The 20,046-nt window shown below is 40.0% G+C and overlaps 2 protein-coding genes across 5 annotated transcripts in view; one reads left to right on the top strand and one right to left on the bottom strand.

Annotated features, from left to right (window-relative positions):
• POLK (DNA polymerase kappa) overlaps positions 1-7,159 on the bottom strand; it is a 33,494-nt gene extending 26,335 nt beyond the window's left edge. For 2 of the 3 annotated variants that reach the window (XM_035309577.1, XM_035309575.1), the window contains exon 1: positions 6,957-7,159. The gene's annotated coding sequence lies outside the window, so the exon portion shown is untranslated. The remainder of the gene's footprint in view (positions 1-6,956) is intronic. The other variant, XM_035309576.1, reaches the window with a different exon arrangement.
• Positions 7,160-7,847: 688 nt separating this feature from the next.
• Positions 7,848-20,046, top strand: part of CERT1 (ceramide transporter 1) — an 80,620-nt gene continuing 68,421 nt past the window's right edge. For both annotated transcript variants that reach the window (XM_035309579.1, XM_035309580.1), the window contains exons 1-2: positions 7,848-8,066; positions 11,423-11,557. In XM_035309579.1, the coding sequence (XP_035165470.1) occupies positions 7,971-8,066; positions 11,423-11,557 (231 nt within the window). In that variant the 5' untranslated portion in view covers positions 7,848-7,970. The remainder of the gene's footprint in view (positions 8,067-11,422; positions 11,558-20,046) is intronic.

The raw sequence follows: 20,046 nt of genomic DNA on the forward strand, positions 1-20,046 counted from the left end.
TAGAGAAAAATAAAATAAAATCTGTTAGCTTTGCTATCACAGATGCTCATGCCAATAAAAGAAATTAAGCGTCAGATGCAAAGTTACTAAGATACACAACTGCTTAACTCCCCTGCAGCACAAAGGAATCAAGACATCTATTACAAATGTAAGGGATCATCTTTTGTATCTAAATTGCCCAGTTAGGCTTCACAGTGGGAAAATACACAATGTGTAAAAATATACATATAATGACGTTGCAAATAGCAACACACTTATGAAAGATTCTTTCCTATACAATTTTTAAAAATTACTTTCCTTTTTGGGGGATGGGTAAAATAAGGATCTAAATTTTTATTTGTAAATAGTTTCTTCAATTTCTGTAAAATTCAAGAAGCCTCCAGTAACATTTCATGAAAAACTGACATCTCATTTGTTATGATATAAGCCCAAAAGAAAATTACTATTTTCTCTTAATTAAAATGTTTTAGACATTCCTTTACTTAAACTCTTCTGTTTTTGTTTTAGCAAGAACAAAACAATATTATAACAGCTACATTTGCATACAATTGTTGAGACTGGATGAAGAGCTAACTTCAGGAATTCTGTCACTGGATGCAGGTTGTATCAGAAGAAACTAAATACTATCTTAAGTTTCAGTGACAAGGTCAAGATGTTAATAGGAGTTGTTTAAAACCATTCAATTCTGTATCTTTATCAATGATCTGAACAAGGGGATTGAGTGCACCCTCAGCAAGTTCGCAGACAAGACCATGGTAGGCATGAGTGATGATCTGCCAGAGTGTAGGAAGGCCCTGCAGAGGGACCTGGACAGGTTGGGTCAATGGGCAGAGGCCAGTGGGATGAGGTTCAACATGGCTAAGTGCCAGGTCCTGCACTTTGGCCACAGCAATCCCATGCAGCGCTACAGGCTTGGGGCAGAGTGGCTGGAAAGCTGTGCAGAGGGAAAGGATCTTGGGGGTGTTGGTCGACGCTCGCCTGAACATGAGCCAGCAGTGTGCCCAGGTGGCCAAGAAGGCCAAGATCAGGAATAGTGCAGCCAGCAGGACCAGGGAGGTGATCGTCCCACTGTACTCAGCTCTGGTGAGGCCGCACCTCGAGTACTGTTTTCAGCTTTGGGCCCCTCAGTACCAGAAGGACATTGAGGCCCTGGAGCGTACCCAGAGCAGGGCTACGAAGCTGGTGAAGGGCCTGGAACACAAGTCCTGTGAGGAGCGGCTGAGGGCACTGGGGTTGTTTAGTCTGGAGAAGAGGAGGCTCAGGGGAGACCTTACTGCTCTCTACAACTACCTGAAAGGAAAGTGTGGGAAGCTGGGGGTTGGCCTCTTCTACCAAGCAACAGGACAAGATAAAATGTCCTCAAGTTGTGCCAAGGGGGGGTTAAGTTGGAAATTAGGAAACATTTCTTCACTGAAATGGTGGTGAAGCATTGGAACAAGCTGCCCAGGAAAGTGGTTGAGTCACCATCCCTGGAGGTATTTAAAAGATGTGTGGATGTGGTGGTTAGGGACATGGTCTAGTGGTAGATTTGGCAGTGCTAGGTTAACAGTTGGACTTGATGATCTTAGAGGTCTTTTACAACCTAAATGATTATATGAAAAAGCACTGGAAACACAATAAGCAATTAACTAAAATGAACAACTTCACCCAGTTTTGACCAAAAAGGATCACTTCCCAGACTTTTGACTAAGATCAAGTGTACTGTGGCTTGCACTATGCTCAAAAATATAAATGCTTCTGAAGTTTGTACTATTCCAAAAACATCAAAGAGAAGGAAAAATAAAAATAAAAATATTTCTTTGAAGTATCACTATACAGTGAGATCCCTGGTCTTCACTTTTTCTTACGAAAACTTTACAAATGACCCATTATCAAGCACTAGAAAAGTTCAGAGCACTCAGTGCAAGTGTGAAATAGAAAAATTTCTTCCATATTGTGCTTCAAACAATTATTAAAATAATCATATCCATATAGAATATGGTTGTGAAGAATATGAAACTCCTGAAATGCTTCCTAAGTGTTCAGAAGATCCTCAGAAGTGAAACATGAGTGAAATATTTAGCTTTAACACATCTTCAGTGCAAGGGGTAATTCAGCAGCTTAAGACTCAAGAAGAAGCAATTTCAGTTCCTTCAAGAGATACACTTGTCATAAAACTTTTCTGCATCAGTATCTCACCATAATGCACACTTGAACCAAAAATCTCATAAGCCAAGCTAAGTTACATGAAAATATGCAAGCTCAATTAGAGTCCCTCTCTAGTGAGAATGCTACTATAGTCAGTAACAACCCTTTGCAGTCACTTTATATTTAATGGAGATGGAATTAAAGTTTACTGTTATAAGCAACTTCCTCTACTAAAAAACATAAACTAATGATATACATACCCTTAATCATCAGCAGCTACCGGTTCTAGAACTTTGATGGGAAAACTCAATTATTTATTTGTGAAAACTTTCATTTATATAAATGTAAAATATATAATATAATCAAAAATGTCATGTAGAAAGTTATATATGCATATAAATCAAAATATAAGAGATCAAGCTTTCTCTCCCCCATCCCCTCCCCTTCTTTTTCTTTTTTGATTTTTTAATACTCATGACAACTATTTTGACAAAAGATGTGGAAAACTGTTAAACTCTTCTGTAAGTGAATGAAGATACTCTTGGCCAGAAACAAGGATCACTTGTACCAAAGACAATACTTCACAAGTAAGCATGAAATATGTTCTCTATCTACTTCATTATTTTGGGCCAAGCATTGAAAAATACTTAAAGAGAACAAAATTGAAAAAATGAATTCAGAACAAAGAAGCCAAGCAGACTGATTCAAGAGTAACTCTCAAACCCAACCCTTCAAATGTCTCCCTTGGACTGGAAATTATTATTGTGGGAAACCACATCATGGGCCACCTCAGAACAAAGCTGCTGGGTGCTAATGAAACACTGCTAAAAGTAATAAACAGACTACAACAGACCTTCTCATTATGACCACAACTCACCCAAATCAACATTTCAAATGGGCACAACCTTCCTCCCCCCACCCCCCTCAGCCCAATTTCTAGTTAAGATAGAACATGTGGCCCCGTGGTGACAATTCTTATTCCACTCCCTGTACAGAAGTCTCTTCATCTAGGCTGTGCGTGTAACTGCCTGAAGTACCATCATTAACGAACTAAACCCCAGCTATGCCAACTGGGTATAGGAACTAACACAACAACAGAGCCAGGCCGTGTGACCAATGGGTTTCCCACAAATACTTCGCTTTATTTCTTGAATTTCTAAGACAAGAACAACCATATATTCAAATTAGCAAAGCTCAACCCCACTAGAATATTTTTAACATCTCTGATACTTACAAGGTTACACTACAAACTCCAGTAGTGCATTTGATTTCATTCTGCTTGACTTAGCCACTACTTGGGTGATTTAAGAATTTTGTCCTGACCAGGAATGTTACATTATATCATTTCCAGAAGAAAAGTCTTTACTGCACCTGTCTTTACTGAGTATTCATTCAGCAAGGAAACATTCTAGCCAGCAGCAAATTTAACAAACTCTGTAACTCTTAATTCCTTGTAAAAACACGTTTCCCAACCAGTAATTTAACTATGAGTTGCCCTTAGAGTCTTTGCTTCTCAGCAGGAGAAACCACCAACAGACACATGCAAGCAAGCACATCAGTCTGTCCTTCTGAACTACCAGATCAATTCTTTTCAGCCACAGGTGGGTTGGTAGTTACTAGAGCCCTAGATACTCAACAGCCCCCAGAAGAGGACTCATGTCAGTTTTGATCCTGTAGAGATTAAGAAATAGAGCTGCCAGGAAGAACTGCGCAACAGTGTTATTAGCAAGTAAACATACACAATGTTAACCACCCAGGTTCTCTACTAGAACATTCAAAACTGCTACTGTCTCACTGCTTTCTCTCAATGGATCATAAAATGTTATAAGTTCTCTAGAATAATCTCCTAAGAAACATCTAAATACTATTTACAATTGTAAATTGTAATTTGAAATTACAATATCAGCTGAGGTATGTGATAAATTACTCATGCAAAGCATAACACTTGGGCCAGGATTCACAGAACTTAAAATTCTAAGTGCTCACCCAAGCTGACACAGCCCAATGGGACTATTTTTCAAGTATCGGCTGACCCAACACATTTTATGAAAACTTAGATCTTATCCAAGTACCGAGGAAACAGCTTTCAGAAAAGAGTCCTAGAATTACATGTTTTCTGAAATAATTGGTTTGCAAATTACAGAAAATCCAGGCCTTTTAAAAATGAATTCACACTGCAAAATAAACAGAGTCTGCTTCTGACAATGTCCAAAATAAAGAGGTCAAAAATATGTATTTTATGCTATTCATTAAACTATTTGAGTAATTCTGCATAACCAGCTAAGTTAAACAAGTGGACTATCTATCCCCTATTAATTTTCTGCAGGCAAGATGTGGTACAGTTTTGCTGGAAATGCTGCTTTCAGCTCCTCTGTAGCTATGTTCTGAAAACCTCATGGTTTTAAGTCTTCATAGTTTATTCCAAGGGCAAAAAAACTGCTGTGAATATCTTCTCCTCTATCTATTCAACAGTTCACAAGATCTTCTAAACTGAAAAAGACTAATCACAAGTTTTTAACCAAGATTTCCTTGTATTTCTAGATTACTGGAAGAAATGCTTTAATTTTTTAAGGCAGAAAAAAAAAATAAAAAAAAAATAAAATAAATTGAAGGAATTGAACTACTATGAACATTTATCAGTAAGAAACATATCAGAAGCAGTGTAGTGAACTGCAATTGTGTTATTACGGAGATGTGCTTATTGCTTACATATTCATAATTAGCAGTAATCTTCTGTTTAGATGTTTTACTTAAAAGGAAAAATCCTAACACAGAGATTATAATTATTTTAGGAAAAAATAAAAAAAAATAAAAATCGTTTATATCTGGGAGCCTATACTGCTAGGCAATATGCTCTTCTACAAACAAAACTCCTTCAAAAATCTTTTAAGAAAAATAGTCCTAAATTTAAGAACAAGTTTAAATTACCAGCATGAACATAATAGAAAATATACTAATGATGAAAATGTTTTAATAACATACAGCAAACACACTACTGCTGCAGGTACAGTAATACTGGAAATAAAAGATGTAAAAGGCAAAAAAATAAAAAAAAAAAATCAGATATTTATAAAGTTACTAATTTAATGATGTTTATGAGTAATATCTTTAGAAGTAAAACTCCAAAAATGCATTTTTGTATTACACATAGTACATCAGCAATACAGAACAGTAACATCTGTTCCAGCATTCTAAGAAAGGTGATGATTGCTTCCAATTATAACAGTGATTTGTAAACTGCTCACAATCTAATACATCGGGAATAAAGACTGAATACAAGAAAGGGCTTGCAATGAAAGAATGAATACAGCAATGAAGCACAAAATAAAGTGCTTCAGGAAAGGTGCAGGAAGAGGTATAGCAGAGCATGTAGTCAACATCAGTTCATCAGTTTGATCACCTTCATTTACTGTGGCTTTGGTTTGCATCACAGATTGGACTCAGAGCATGCAAATCGGAATCTTCTCAAACTTAACTGGAAGACTGTAATTCCAGAGCATACCTGATGCATTCCAATTGCTAATGGAGGTTTCCAACATGGGACCCGACTAGAGCTAGTCGAAGAAAAACCTCTAAAAATATAAACAGGACAAACTTACGATCTGCAGCACCAAATCTTTCCTTTGCACATCTACTCGCACTGCATCACAGTACTTGCTCATGTAGATGTGACCCAATCTCACGAAAAGCAATAGGCAACTAGTCATAAATGAAAAGGATGGTCAGAACATTAGAAAGAAGATGTGATTTGTCCCAGGTTAGTCACAATCTCAATACACCTGTTTAAAGAACATCAGCCAGTGACATTATTAAAAAAAAAAAAAAAGGAAAAAAAGAAGAAGAAGAAAAGTTAGGAATATGTGGCAGATATAAAAACGAACAAGAAGAGAACAAGAAGAGCATCTGCAACTACAGTGATAATCCTAGACAGAAAATGCGAGGGGTGCGTGGCTACCTGAGCACACATCACTGCCATTGCCAAAAGGCTTGTTCAGACATGTCTCTTCATTCCCTACTCTCAATGAGAACATATAATGAAATAAAATCAGAATTTAATGAGGAAAAAAGAACTACCTTTAAAAGTGATGCCACTTAACTTCATCAATATGCTGCAGAGAATAACTATAAATTGTTCTTATACGTATCAATACATGTAAAACTCAGCTGTCCTGCTTGCTTAACACTTGGAGTACGTTGCAGCAGATGCTAAGGACAAATAACTTCATTTCTTTCCAAACAGCTAGTGAAGCTAAGAACATAATTTCTCAACAGCCTTCTATGTTAGAAAGTTGTCTAAAATAGTATCCACAATAGACTGGTAAGAAATATTTCTGTGCATTCCAGTGATTACACAAGTATTAAAATGTCTATGACTGGCCTCTATTTCTAACTGTTTAGGATAATTATGTCGCTTTACCACTCACTCTCAGTGCTGCAGATGTACGTTCATTGTCAATATCTTTATGCCAAAGACTGAGACGGTGAAGCTGATTTAAATTTTAGCTGTCCCATACATAGAGAATGCATTTAAACGGATATCTTGATGCTAAGAGCTCTTTCAACAGATAATCCTCAGGGGAAACTTTCAAGCAGCGTAACACAGAAAAAAATACACAATGATCTGTCAAAGGGAGTTAGAGAAAATTTGACAGCATCACTCTTTTAATGCTGTAGTTTTGAACCAAATTATTTAAGATTTTAAAAAATAATAATAAGAAGAAATAAGCAAAAAGATGTGCCCGCACAAATATGAAGTTCCTCCCACGTCCCTATTCACGTTCACAGACTGTTAAGCGATAAATTCGCTTTCTTTCCAGAAGCATTACTACCTCCGTAAATATCGGCAAAGTTGTACATCTCGGGTGTATTTCTGACGAAGAAATAACACCGAACTGACCAAAAAAAATAATAAATAAAAAAACAAGCAGGTATTATTTCATTCTTGTCTACGAAAACAGCAGTCAGACACGCGAGACGCGGCTACCTCACGGCTCGGGCGGGCTTCTGGCCGCCGCCTGTCGCTAGGCTGTCACCGGGCCTCCCGGCAGGGCGCTGGCACCGGCACCGGGCGGGCAGCCCCCGCACGCCGGTACCGCCGGGACAGGGCCGGGACGCGGCGCGGCAGAGCCCCGTTACCGGCGGCGTGCCGGGCCGGGCCGGGCCGGGCCCCCCCCCTCCACCCCGTCCCCACAGCGGGCAGCGCCTCCCGCCCCTTCCTGCGGCCCCGCGGCCGCCATCTTTGTCACGGGAAAGGGCTGGCGGCTCGCCCGCCGGCACCCACCGTTCACGGGGCGGGGACGGAGCCTCGGCGCCTCTCCCAGTCCTCACGCTAGGGAGCGGGCAGGGCCCATTAGGTGCTTTTCCTGACTAACGAGGGAGCCCTGCGGTACCCGACCCCGAAAGGCGAAAAGCGACGAGGCCAAGATGGCGGCAGGCGGGAGGGAGGGAAGGAGGGGGACAGACTCCGTGAGGGGGGGGGGGAGGGAAGCGACTACAACTCCCGACAGGCAGCGCGCGGGGCTGGGAGGGTGGGCGAGGGGAGGGGCTGGCGAGGAGCGGCAGCGCGCACCCGCCTCGCTAAGATGGCGGCGGCGGCAGCGCTCTGGGTGGAGTGAGCGGCGGGCGGGCGCGCGCTCGCCCCGCCCCCGTTCGCCACCTCTATGTTGTGGCTCCTGCCGCGGGCCGGGGCCGCGGAGCTGCGCTGAGGGTTGGTGGTGAGGAGGGCGGGGGGGGAGCCCGAAGGCTCCGCGACTACGTCCGTTGGGCTGGAGGACGCCGAGGCTGCGGTGGGCGGGGGCCGCTCGGCTGTTCCCTGCTCGGCGGTGGCTGCGGCTCGGGTCTCCATGTCGGACAACCAGAGCTGGAATTCCTCCGGCTCCGAGGAGGACCCCGAGACCGAGCTCGGGCTGCCTGTTGAGCTCTGCGGGGTGCTCAGCAAGGTAAGGCGCTCCCCCGGCTTCCCCGCCCCGTCGGCGGCGGAGCTCGGCAGCCCGCGGGCAGGAGGAGGAGCAGCAGGAGGGCGACGAGCACCGGGACGAGGCTCCCACCGCCGGCCGCGGGGCCTGGCGCCGGCTCGGGAGCCCCCGCGGGAGGCGCTGGCGCGGCCTCGGCCCCGGCCGGGCGGGTGGGGAAGGCGGCCGGGCGGCCCCCCTGCCTCCTCGCAGCGAGGTTCCCCCCCCCCCCGGGTGTCCCCTCCCGGCCGGGGCTCCCCGCTGCCTTCCCCGCAGCCCCCGAGGGCAGCGGCGCAGCCTCCAGCCCAAGTGTCAGAGCGGCGCCGTGCAATGCCCCTGCGGCCGGAGGGACGGGAGGTGGGGAGGAGAGGAAGGAAAATGGCACTAGGGCTCGTTTCCCTTTTTAAGTATAAGCGCTGCTATTTTTGTTTTTATTTTTATTTTTTTTTTTGTCCTTTTATCGCTGAAAATGAGATGACTTGCAAGTATGCGTTGGGCGATACTGGGGAATTTTATCTGGGGGACAATTTTAAAGTTGTGTATGGAATTAACAAGCAGGAAAGCCAAATTTTTTTGCCTTTTTTGTTTCTTTTTCAGAAAGTACCCTCATAATAACAATTAAATACCTTTAGAATTAAACCGCTGCGTTTTGAATTTCTCTGCCGTCCCGTGTGATGAGGGCAGGCATCAGCCTGTGCGGAGCGCGCAGGTCATGGGATCCCGAGATCACCGACCGGCCCTGGCCGCTGAGGAGACGGTCATAGCAAGGCCAGTTCTCCGCTGTCTGTGGGAGACTCGGTGAACTCCTTCCACTCTGGAAGTGTTCCTAAACCCAGAGATGGGAGGAGGGGGTAGGAGAAGAGAGAGGCCGTGGCTCTCGTCTGTGAGATCTCGTCATCTCTAGTGGATGGGGGGGGGGGGGGGAGAAGATGAGGCAGACTTGAGGTGTTAACTCAGATAAAATGCAATGTTCTGGTTTAGGATTTTTTCCTTACGAGGTTTTCCTTTGATTAGATGATTCTCACTGTTGGAAACTTTAATGTTTGTCGGATGCAGCTAATTTTGATGTTGGCAAATTATTTGCTTTATTGAGTTTGGTTGCTGTTCCTTACTAGAGTAACAGGTGAAGCCACGGCCTCTTTGTAAATTCGTAATGTGCATACGTGCAAGCTTAATATGTTTCTAGGTGATTGTGGAGAGTGCCTGATCGTGCCTTTACTGTGAGAACACAGGATGTAATCTCGTCATACAGTCATGCGTGTCATGCATTGAAGAATGGTGAAACCTGTTGCAGTGAATATTGAGGGGTAATTTTACCTTTTGTTGATGCCTCAGTAATACCTGAGATGAATTAATTAAAACAAAATGGTACCATTTCGAACTTACTACTAAGCATATATTTGTTTTTAAGAACTTGCTGTCTATAATTACATTGTAAATCAATGAAAGTATGTAGCAGATCTCTGTATGCTTAGTAGTGTTTCAATTTTTCTGCCCTTGCTAAAGAGAAGGCTTTGGAGGACAGGCAATAGTTTGGCAAGAGAAGCTTATTATAAGTATGTTTTGCTGGTCTCTTTAAATGTTTAAGAACTCTAGGTTTTTTTCCATTGTATTTCCTCCTTACAGTTTTAAGGTGGATCCAAAGAACTTTGACATGGAAATGTCTTGATGCAGAAGAATCCACATGCTTTAACCAGTGGTCTTTTGTTTGCCAAAACCTTTTTTTCTACCAAGTATACTTCAAGGAGTCTTTTAATTCATGTGACATTTCGATTGCAACAGCAAATGTTGATTGCAGCAGCAAATGCAACACTGACTTCTATATTTACCTCACTTAACTGTGTCAAAGAAGGAAAGGTCCTTTCCTCCCTGTCCCTTGCTCTTTTGCCCAAGATAACTTTGGACTCTGTATTATACGTCTGGTAGGAGTAGGGAATATAAGAGAGGAGAAGAGAGGAACTCAGCGAGTGCTAATATACCTCCAGTGATGGCTGGTGCTGCCAGTTTGTGTACTAAGCTCAGCTGACGCATTCTTTGAGAGATACTGAACTCAGCAATGTGATATATTAGGAAATTGTAAAAGGCTTTATCTTTGGCAAGCAAATGTAGGTCTTACCTGTGCTTGAAAATGGTTAGGAATTTCTCAGGTGATAGTTTGTTTCTCCTTCTTAGCACTTAGCGGTCCTCTTATTGTTATTTATTAAAGTTAACATGCAGTTATGGGACATGCATTAACTAACATATGTAGTGTAATGTAGAAACCAGCCCATTAATCCACTTGCTCCCCCTCCCTGTTAATATATTACAAAATGGTGTGTAGTGGTTAGAATTAAATGTTAAAAAGATGTTTTAAACCTGCTTCTGAGAGCTCTTATCAAAGAACAATTGTCATGAACATGTTGAAATGCTTGCATGATAAAATTGTTCTCAATGCTTTTGTTTTCCTGTTTGCATTATTATCTAACTTGTTATTTTTTGCCCTGTGATTGAAGACCAGAGTTACAGAACAGTGGTGATACTCAGTGCTGTATGATTCTACAGGGTGCTGTTTAGTTCTGTTGGGAAGCCGTAGCAAATATAACGTACTAATAATCAGGACTTTATTAGTCACTTGTAAGTAGATCTTTGTATGATGAATCCAGGACTTGTTCCTGGAATATAAATTTAATTGCATATGTGAATGTCTAGTCCCTAGAAAAATCTTAGTATCAGGATGATTGAATGTCTGCTGACAAACAATTATCTTCCTAATGTTAAAGTGGTTATGGAATTAAAACCTAAAGCAATATCTGCAGGCAGCGTTGAATTGATAAAGAACTGATTACTCTAGACACTACAGTAGCTATACACTATACTGATGGGATAATGGTACATATGTGTTTACATGAAAATAATTAGAAACTTCATTAGAATCAGTTTGTTAAAAATTACCTTGCATATAAAAATTCTTTCCATGTTCGGCTTAAGTTTCTTTTTGTCTAATTCAAATTTTAAGTCAGATGGCTAAATTGAGCTTAGTGGTTAATGTCTGGTTTTCCCCCTCCCCCCTTCCACAATGTGTTATCAGTGTGTTTGATACCTTTATTTAAGTGGCCTTGGCAACAGTGTTGCAACCAAGACATCTGTTATCTTACTGTTCTTTTGAAACAACTGTTTTTTAGCACCCTACTTCAGTCATTTGCAAAAGAGATTTTTAAGAGCCCTGAGCAGAAGAAGAATGTTCTCAATTGGGAAGAACTTTCTTTTATAATTAAAAACAAAAACTTTTTTCTCCTGGAAAAAGCAAAATTCTTCTATTGTTAATCTTCTACTAGGGGATATTTATTTATTTATTTATTTTACAGTGGACCAACTATATTCATGGGTGGCAAGATCGATGGGTAGTTCTGAAAAGCAACACACTCAGTTATTACAAGTCTGAAGATGAAACAGAATATGGCTGCAGAGGCTCTATCTGTCTGAGCAAGGCTGTCATCACAGTAAGTACTATTCCAATATTGCCATCTTTTCATGTTTTATGGCTGTTACTGTGGTTGTAGGCTAATGTTTAGCAAAAGCAAGTATGAGTACAACAAATAATTCTATTGGGTCATTTAATATTAAGTTAGTGATATTAGTGCAACACTGTGGAGCAGGGCGGAGAGTTCCTAATAAGAAAACAGGCTGTTTTCATTGGAGATGGCAGTACGCAGCTTTTCATCTATTACGCTCAAGGTTTCTATGCACAGGGGTTCAATTTCTCTGTGGAAGAGGCACTGTTTTCCAAGGAGCTGGTCTACAACACAGGCACAAACCAAAGGAGGTCACATACATCACAAAGGCCTTACTAATCTCTCTTTCCAATGCAAAGTGTACTTTTCTTTGACTTCTGACTTTTTGAAACTGAATAACATTTCCAAAATAAAATGTTCTACCACTTCTTCCTCTGAACAAAGAAGTGTGATATTTGTTGCTGTTTCTGCCTAATGCTTAGAGATACAGTATTACGCTGATAACAGAGAACCTATGTACAAATGAAATCTGAAAATGAAGTGGCCTTAGAAAATAAAGAAAAAAATCTGCTTTTTGCAGCTTTCAGAATTATATGTATTTATTTTGATTAGTCCTTGCTAAAAATCATGTTGTAGCTTTTCTGTTACTCTTAAAAGGTCCAGGTATATAACAGAAAACACACTCAGCTCTCTTAACCCCTCTTCATGTGAGGGCTTTCCCTCTGGACTTCTACTTTCTTCTGTGTAGCACATAAGTGTACAAGAGCAATAGCATTTCATCGTATTCCACCAAATATGTGTTTTCAAGATGAATTAAGGATGACAATGGAGACGTTTTCTTAATCTTCAGTTTACAAATAGTTTTGTAATTTCAGAAAAGATTGGCTTGAAAAAACACGTCGATGGATTGATTATGTGAACAGTGCACTTTTGGAAGATGATTTTTTGGAAAGCATATTTTTATATTTAGATATATGACAGATGTTGTAGTCACCTAAACAGTAAAAGATTGCCTGAGTTTTTTTTTTAAAGATCTTTCTTAAACAGCTTAAACTTCTAAATTTGCTCAAGATTTGACTTATTCAGGAATGTTCAACAGCAGTCTTTACACGTACTTGTTTGAATATACTTATGGTCGTCTAGTAGTACCGGCCTCTGATCATGAGCTCCATAAAAGTCTTGTGTTCACTTGCGTGAGGCTTAATATATATGCCAGGCAGGAATAGGAAGGTGGTGGCAAAGAGGTGGACCAACAGAGGTCTAGAAGAATGTTTTATAGCATATCTCAGCAGCTTGAACTCCTGTTCTGGTGGTGGAGTGAGAGATTATAGCAATGCTGACATTGCTGCTGGAATGTTTTTATAAATTGCACTTTGTGAGAGGAAGTTCAGGAACATCTTATGTTCTCACTAGGAAGTGTGTAACACTGAAACTCTTACATATGTTTTTTTTTCCTGTCTTCTCTCTGACATTTATTGGAGTTGAATCACTGCATTTTTTTCAGTTCTTGAGCTTCTTGAGTATGTAGAAAAAAATGATGTTGGGGGACGAACAAAAAGTAGGTACAATTCTGAAAATTAATGTGATATTTTAGTTCAGTTTTCATTAAGGATCGTGTATTTTGAGGGGTACTTGAAGTTCCATTGTAGTTCAAAATGGCATCTCTGAAACTTGTTGGACTTCTGTTAATTACTTGTATCTGCAGTTAGTGATTGCTGCTTAAGTACTAGAGATTCAGAAATACTATTAGATCACTTCTTGCCTCCTGAGGACATAAAAATTTACTTCTGAAATTGTCATAAAGCACTTGTCTTTCTGAAGCTCTTCATCTGGGCCAAAGTTTTGGAATGAATAATTCTGGTTTAATAAGTGTCTGGTAGCAAAGATAGTAGGTGTTTGACTTTTTTTTCTAATCTGCTTTTAATAGTAGAAAAGGAATTATGCTCAAAGATAAATGTTTAGAATATTCTTCCTGTGGTATATAGTTAATCTTTACTTCTATGTCCTTGTAATATCTTAACACTGTAAGTTTGTTAGAATACATTTAATGCTTGAATATTTTTTTCTACAGTCTCTAACTATGTTAGTTTTCCTTGATCTTGCTGATCCAGAGTCAGGCACAATAACTATTTCCCTCCTAACCTGGTGCATTACAAGAAGCTTTTCTTTACTGTAAAGCCAGACAAGGTGGTATTGTATGGAGTTGATGTCTATAATATTTCCTTGTAGGAAAGGAGGCTTGAATTCTTACAAAGCCTTCTTTTAGGTGTTCATATTAGGTGCGCACATATTTGATTTCAACTGGGGACATAATGATATTTGAGTACTTATTGCTGCTAGTAGCATATAATGTATGCATTTTTGTTGATGTATAAGCATAAACAGAAAGCTGCTGTCACTGAGTAGTCTTGCTGTATTTTCAGCAATTAAGATTACCATAATGATTAGTCATTGTATTAATTATGAGACATTAAATTTGTATTCAGAAAGCCACAGTCCCTTCTTGTCTTCTTTTATCATTCCTATCATATTGGGCAGAGACGCAGAGATTGATAGATAATTCTACAGGGATGTTTTATAAGATGACACTTGTTTCTTTCCTCTTTATTTAATGAGAGGAATACTTATTAAAGCAGCTCACTGAAATAGCTTCTTCAGGTATTTTAAGTGTAGAATTATAATGTCATCCTTCTAGAACAGGTATGTTTCTGTGGCAGTAGTCTCCAATTTGATGGAAACATGGGATTTAATTGGGTACTGGCAATATTAACTGCTGAAACTTAGAGTTGACTCCTCAGATATAAGGGACCAAAGGACGAGTATTCAAAGTACACCCACTGGATCACATTAAGTAAAGAACTGTCAAGAATTAGCCATGTGCATCAAGTTATAAGGGAGGAAAGTGAAAGTCAATAGCTGATGCGGATTTGTTTTCAGTCAGATAATGAAAAACATTGAGGTATTCAGCTGGTTTATAACAGAGCGGAGGCTTGAGCTCAAGAGTTCTGCTATGTGGTCAAGGCTTGAGAAATCCTGAGTAGTATAAAAAGTTGATACACATGCAGACTTAAATCTTGTTCTATTACTCTATACTGGACATCCTAAAGGGATGAACAATTGGCTGATGGATCAGGATCAAGGAGTTATAGTAAATGCAGTTACATCAGGCTGGCTTTCAGTTGCTATGGGGTTCCACGGGGCTCTATTTTAAGGGCAGTTCTCTTCAGTGTTTTCATAAATGTCTTGGATGCAGGACTTGAAGGTATACTGAGTAAGTTTGCAGATGACATTAAATTGGGAGGAGCTGTTGACTCCCTCAGGGATCGAGATGCCTTGCAGATAGATCTTGACAGGTTAGAAGGCTGGGCAGTCAAAAACTGCATGAAGTTTTACAAGAGCATGTGCCGGATTCTGTACCTGGGATGGGGCAGCCCTGGCTATATGTACAGATGAGGGACGAGAGGCTGGAGATCAGCCCCACAGAAAGGGATCTGGGGGGTTCTGGTCAACAGCAAGCTGAACACGAGCCAGCAGCGTGCCCTGGCAGAGGGGCAACCCTACCCTGGGGTGCATCAGGCCCAGCACTGCCAGCTGGGGGGAGAAGGGATTGTCCTGCTCTGCTCTGCGCTGGGTGGCCTCACCGCCAGCACTGTGTGACACAATGCCAGAAGGACACAAAACTGTAAGAGAGCGTCCAAAGCAGAGCTATGAGGATGGTGAGGAGTCTGGAGGGAAAGATGTATGAGGAGCAGCTGAGGTCCCTTGGTTTGCTCATCCCAGAGCAGAGCAGGCTGAGGGGAGGCCTCATGGCAGCCTGCAGCTCCCTCATGAGGGGAGCGGAGGGGCAGGCGCTGAGCTCTGCTCTCTGGGGACAGCGACAGGACCCGAGGGAACGGCATGGAGCTGGGACAGGGGAGGGTCAGGCTGGAGGTTAGGGAAAGGTTCTGCACCCAGAGGGTGCTTGGGCACTTGGACAGGCTCCCCAGGGCAGTGGTGACAGTACCAAAGCTGCCAGAGTTCAAGAAGCTTTTGGACAATGTTCTCAGACATATGATTTTATTTTTGGGTGGTCTTGTCTAGAGCTAGCAATTGGAATTGATCCTTGTTTGTCCCTTTCAATATGGGGTATTCTGTGATTCTAAAATAGTGCTGCAGTTGATTGTCAGGTGGTATTTATTAAAGATATCCTTCATTACAATAAAACCTTATAGTTCTTTCATTCCTAAAGTCAAGCTTTCAATGGAGACTTCTGTGCAGATGGTTAGGAGTGGGTGTTGATGGCATGTCTGTAGAGGTGGATCTGTGGGATTCAGCTTTGGAGTTGGAAAGGGCCAGGGTCTGTCATTGAAAACACACAAACACTTTGTAAAGTTGGAAATCCAACTTCCAGTAAAATTGGCCATTCACATTGTAGTATTTTCCCTTGATTACTGTGTTTATCCTGATGGTGCCATCACTGCTTTGAAGAGAGGTATTTATACCATCTCACGCAGTGATGACATGATGTATCAAGAAGTAACGTAGTATGTGTAGGATAGCTTAAGCTGGAAGAGACTCTGGAGGTCATCTGCTGTACCTGCCCAGCTCCAGACAGTTTCACACAAAGGCCAGCACTAATCTAATCCTGGTGGTAATATATATTAATAGATTTTCAAACCTGTTTACAAATTCTTAGTGTATATCTCATGAGCTCTACAGTTTGGATGTCCTTTGGGAGAAATATATAGAGATCTGTGTGGTGAATCTTGAAAAACACTTAAATGTCATGTTTGACAGCTTTTGAGAATGCTTACTCTTGGGTGCACTTTTTTCCTCTCTAGAGGTAACTATCCATGCAGAAAGAGTTAAAAATCTTCCTTTCCACTGTGAGTTTGAGCTCTTCTTCAGACAGGACTCATACCTGCCATGTTGTTCTGATCCAGTGGTTAGTCTTCAATTTATTTTACTTCCTGCATTACCGATGTAGAAAAACATTTTGATTTCTAATTTGGTAACTTAAACAAGATGTAGTAACTGTGATGCAATGTTTGGCTTTTTGGTTATAATGAGATGATATACACTCATGTCAATCTTCATGGAAATATGCTATTGGTTATTTGACTTTAAGAACATTTTCTTCTGTTGCAAAGAGACATTTAGGTAGTTCTGTAGCAAATGCCAGAACTAGGATTGACAAATAAATCCAGTGTGAATAGTGAAGGTATTTTCAGTGAATTAGTTTGTTTCCAGAAACAATGATTAGGAGAAACTGTTGCTTAGTGAAGGCAAGTAATTGTTTTACATTAATATACAAATTGCAAGTCATTCCTCTTCTGAATGGACTTCTAAAAGAGTAGATCTTTTTGACTTCTGTTGCTTGTGGGTATCTGCAGCTAGGGGCAGACAAGAAGATGGAAACTGAAGTCTACCTGAAAGACAGCTTTTGGTTGGCACAGATTTGGTTCCCAATTCAGCTTGTGAATAGTCTTAGCTCTTTTTTCCTGAATAATAATGAATTGCTATTGTAAAGAGCTTAGTAAATATTCATGTTATAAAGTAGAGGTGAAGTAAACATGTTTTAGCTATAGTTTACCAAAAGAACATGAGCACTATATATCAGAGTTAAACTGACAGCTTCCAATTTTAAGCTTCATTCTTGACACACATTCTGAAGAAAGTGAGATTGTTCTTGCCAGTAATCATCCTCTAATAATAAATAAAATACCTGCCTTTTTTAAAGATATTCTAAGTTGAATAATCACTCTTTGATTAGTATTATCTTTGGTTTAAGTATAGTATAGTTGGCCACCACTAATGATTGGACACTTGTGAGCAGAAGCACAGATTGTTTTAAAAACAGATTAACAAATTTACAGAGTATGCTTCAAACATTTATCTTAAACAGATACAGAAGCTTTCTGTGGGAGATCTTAAATTTTAAACTACAAATACTTAATATCTAAAATTGATTTTCTTTTTTGGAAGGAAATATCAGTGCAAAGCAAATAGTATTGCTTATAGCACTTTTACATGAAGAATTATATATTGCAAAGTACTGTCAAAAGGTTACCATGACATTAACAGTACATTGGTGTTTCTTTTAAATTGTATAAAACATGAAATGTAACTGTTTTGGAAGGTGTTGGAATGGTAGCGTATAGAAGTGGATCAATTTGGAGGAATAATGCCGGTAAACTTTAGATTAGATTTTTCTAGCTACTTCTCTGAACTTTGATCCTGCCAACAGAGCTGCATATGATAAAAGAATAATAATTATGGCTTTTATCTGCTGATAGGTTTCAGTCATCCACTAGTGAAGTTGTATGTGAAATGATAGATTTCAGTTGGTGAAAGCTTTTGTAAAAAAAAAAAAAAAAAAAAAAAAAAACTAATATATAAATTGGTGTCCTGGGCAGAAAGAAATACCATAGCAGTAAATTTTTAATAATTGCTAATTGCATAAAAATACGTTAATTTGTTTCCAGCTGTCTGAGGTTGGAAAAGTTTTAGTATGAAGTGATGCGCATTTAATTAATTCATTTTCTGTAACTTGATAAAGTGCTTCCTCAGCCATAATCATTGCTAAAAAGATGACCCAAGTAAACTAAGGCATAGAATATAAGCTGTAACCAGATAGGGGGTTATTTAAGACACAGGCAATTAGTACTTTTAGACTTTGGTTTGTACCTTAAATAATCAAATTGTTACTTCTGGTTTGGTGGAAGATCTCAAGTTGATGGTGGAGAAACGTTGATGGAGATTGCATGCAGCATGTCCAGAAAGCCCTACAGAGCCGCATGTAGTCAGGAATACATACTCATACTTGAAAGGCCTGAGGCAATTGTATTTTGAAGAGGAAAGTGCCAAAGAGCAGTAGAAGAGTGATGGAGAGAAAGGATGCCAAGGAGATGATGATGATACTGGGTGTTGGTGCAGCAGGCAGATGTTTCTTGGAACATGGGATTCTCCCAGGCAGTTATTTTTAGCGTTTGCATTCTCTGTATGAACCTATATATGAATCTGACAGTCTTTGAATCTGAACCAGCAATGGATAGGTTGATGTTCAAAGTGAAAATGTCAGAATATTGCTGTATGTTTATGAAAGTGCAACCAATTCTTGGCAATCAAAAAGCAATTATTTGGGTGCTGTGGGTAAAAAAAAAAAAAAAAAAAATAGAAGGCTTCTTCTTCAGTATGTATTGAGGGAATTAAGTCAGAAGTGGGAAAATAAGCATCCAATTCAGTTTAAATTAAGCTGTTTATATTATGATGAAGAATTCCATAATGAATGGAGGGGAGGTCTCTAATCTGTAGTAAATAGCCAAGTATTTTAGGATTGCCCAATGTTGCTGAGTAATTTGTCTTTAGTACTTAAATGTAATCATGTTACCACACACTTGAAACTGGGGCTGTAATCCAACAGTACTTCTGTCAACTTTTTATTGTCAGTTAGAATATTGTTCCTCCCCTTGAGTTTTTTCTTTATTAAGAGAATTAAGTTTTAAGTGTTCATGATTTCACATCTAATTCAGGATCATAATTCCTGCCCATGGGTTATATCTGAGCATTTGGTATTATTGCTACAGTTTTATTATTCAGATTTTTTTCCTTATTGTTTTGAATCCATACTCTTGCTCAATATGAATCTTTGTCTTAATGAGATTGGTTTATAGTTAATTTAGTTAGTGGATACAGTTGGTTCATGTGTCACCTCCCCTACAGGGGCTTAGGGTTGCTCAACTGTCCTGCTATGCAACATGCTGTTGATTATCTGTCTTGTGACAGCCATTAATAGCATTTTTTACATCTCTGCTAAGGATTTGTGCAATCCTCACTTTCTGATATACATTCCCGGAATGCCAAGTAAAAGGGTCAGAATACTCAGTCTACCGATGTGCTGCTGCACAATGTTTTGCTGCCTCTTAAAGTTGCTAACTGATTAGCTTTTTGCCTCTGTTCATACACACAAAATAATTCTTCATGGCTGACTGAATTAGTGTTGGTTCTGCTTCTTCAAGTTCATCTTTTTGCCTCCTCTTTTAGACAAACTTCAGTAACTGCTTTTACTGTTACTCACAAACTCTAATCAATGTGGTTTAGATCAAATCTGTCAGGCTTCAGCCACTCCTTAGTCTGTTTGGCATGTTTTTCCACTCAGTTAAGTCCATCATTCCCCAGTTACGAGGAGTGGTTGAACAGAATTTGCCACCCCAGGTCTCAAAGCACTTAAGAACCCAGGTGGTTTAGTGACTTGTCTAATATATACTTGAAGTTTTATTTTGAGTTGCAGGAGAAAATTTGATTAAAAATGAAATGCATGTGCATATGTGGATATGTACATTAATTCCATGATAAACATACACAATTGCATTCAAGATAACTGAGATGGAAGAGTTTAGGCTGACAAATCAGGTCAGTTTTAAACTTCAGAACAAAAACTCTTAGGCTGACATCCATTAGCAACATGCTCTGTGCTTATAATTCTTACACATTGCTAA

This window comes from Oxyura jamaicensis, chromosome Z, assembly GCF_011077185.1.
Source record: "Oxyura jamaicensis isolate SHBP4307 breed ruddy duck chromosome Z, BPBGC_Ojam_1.0, whole genome shotgun sequence".
Lineage (NCBI taxonomy): Eukaryota > Metazoa > Chordata > Aves > Anseriformes > Anatidae > Oxyura > Oxyura jamaicensis.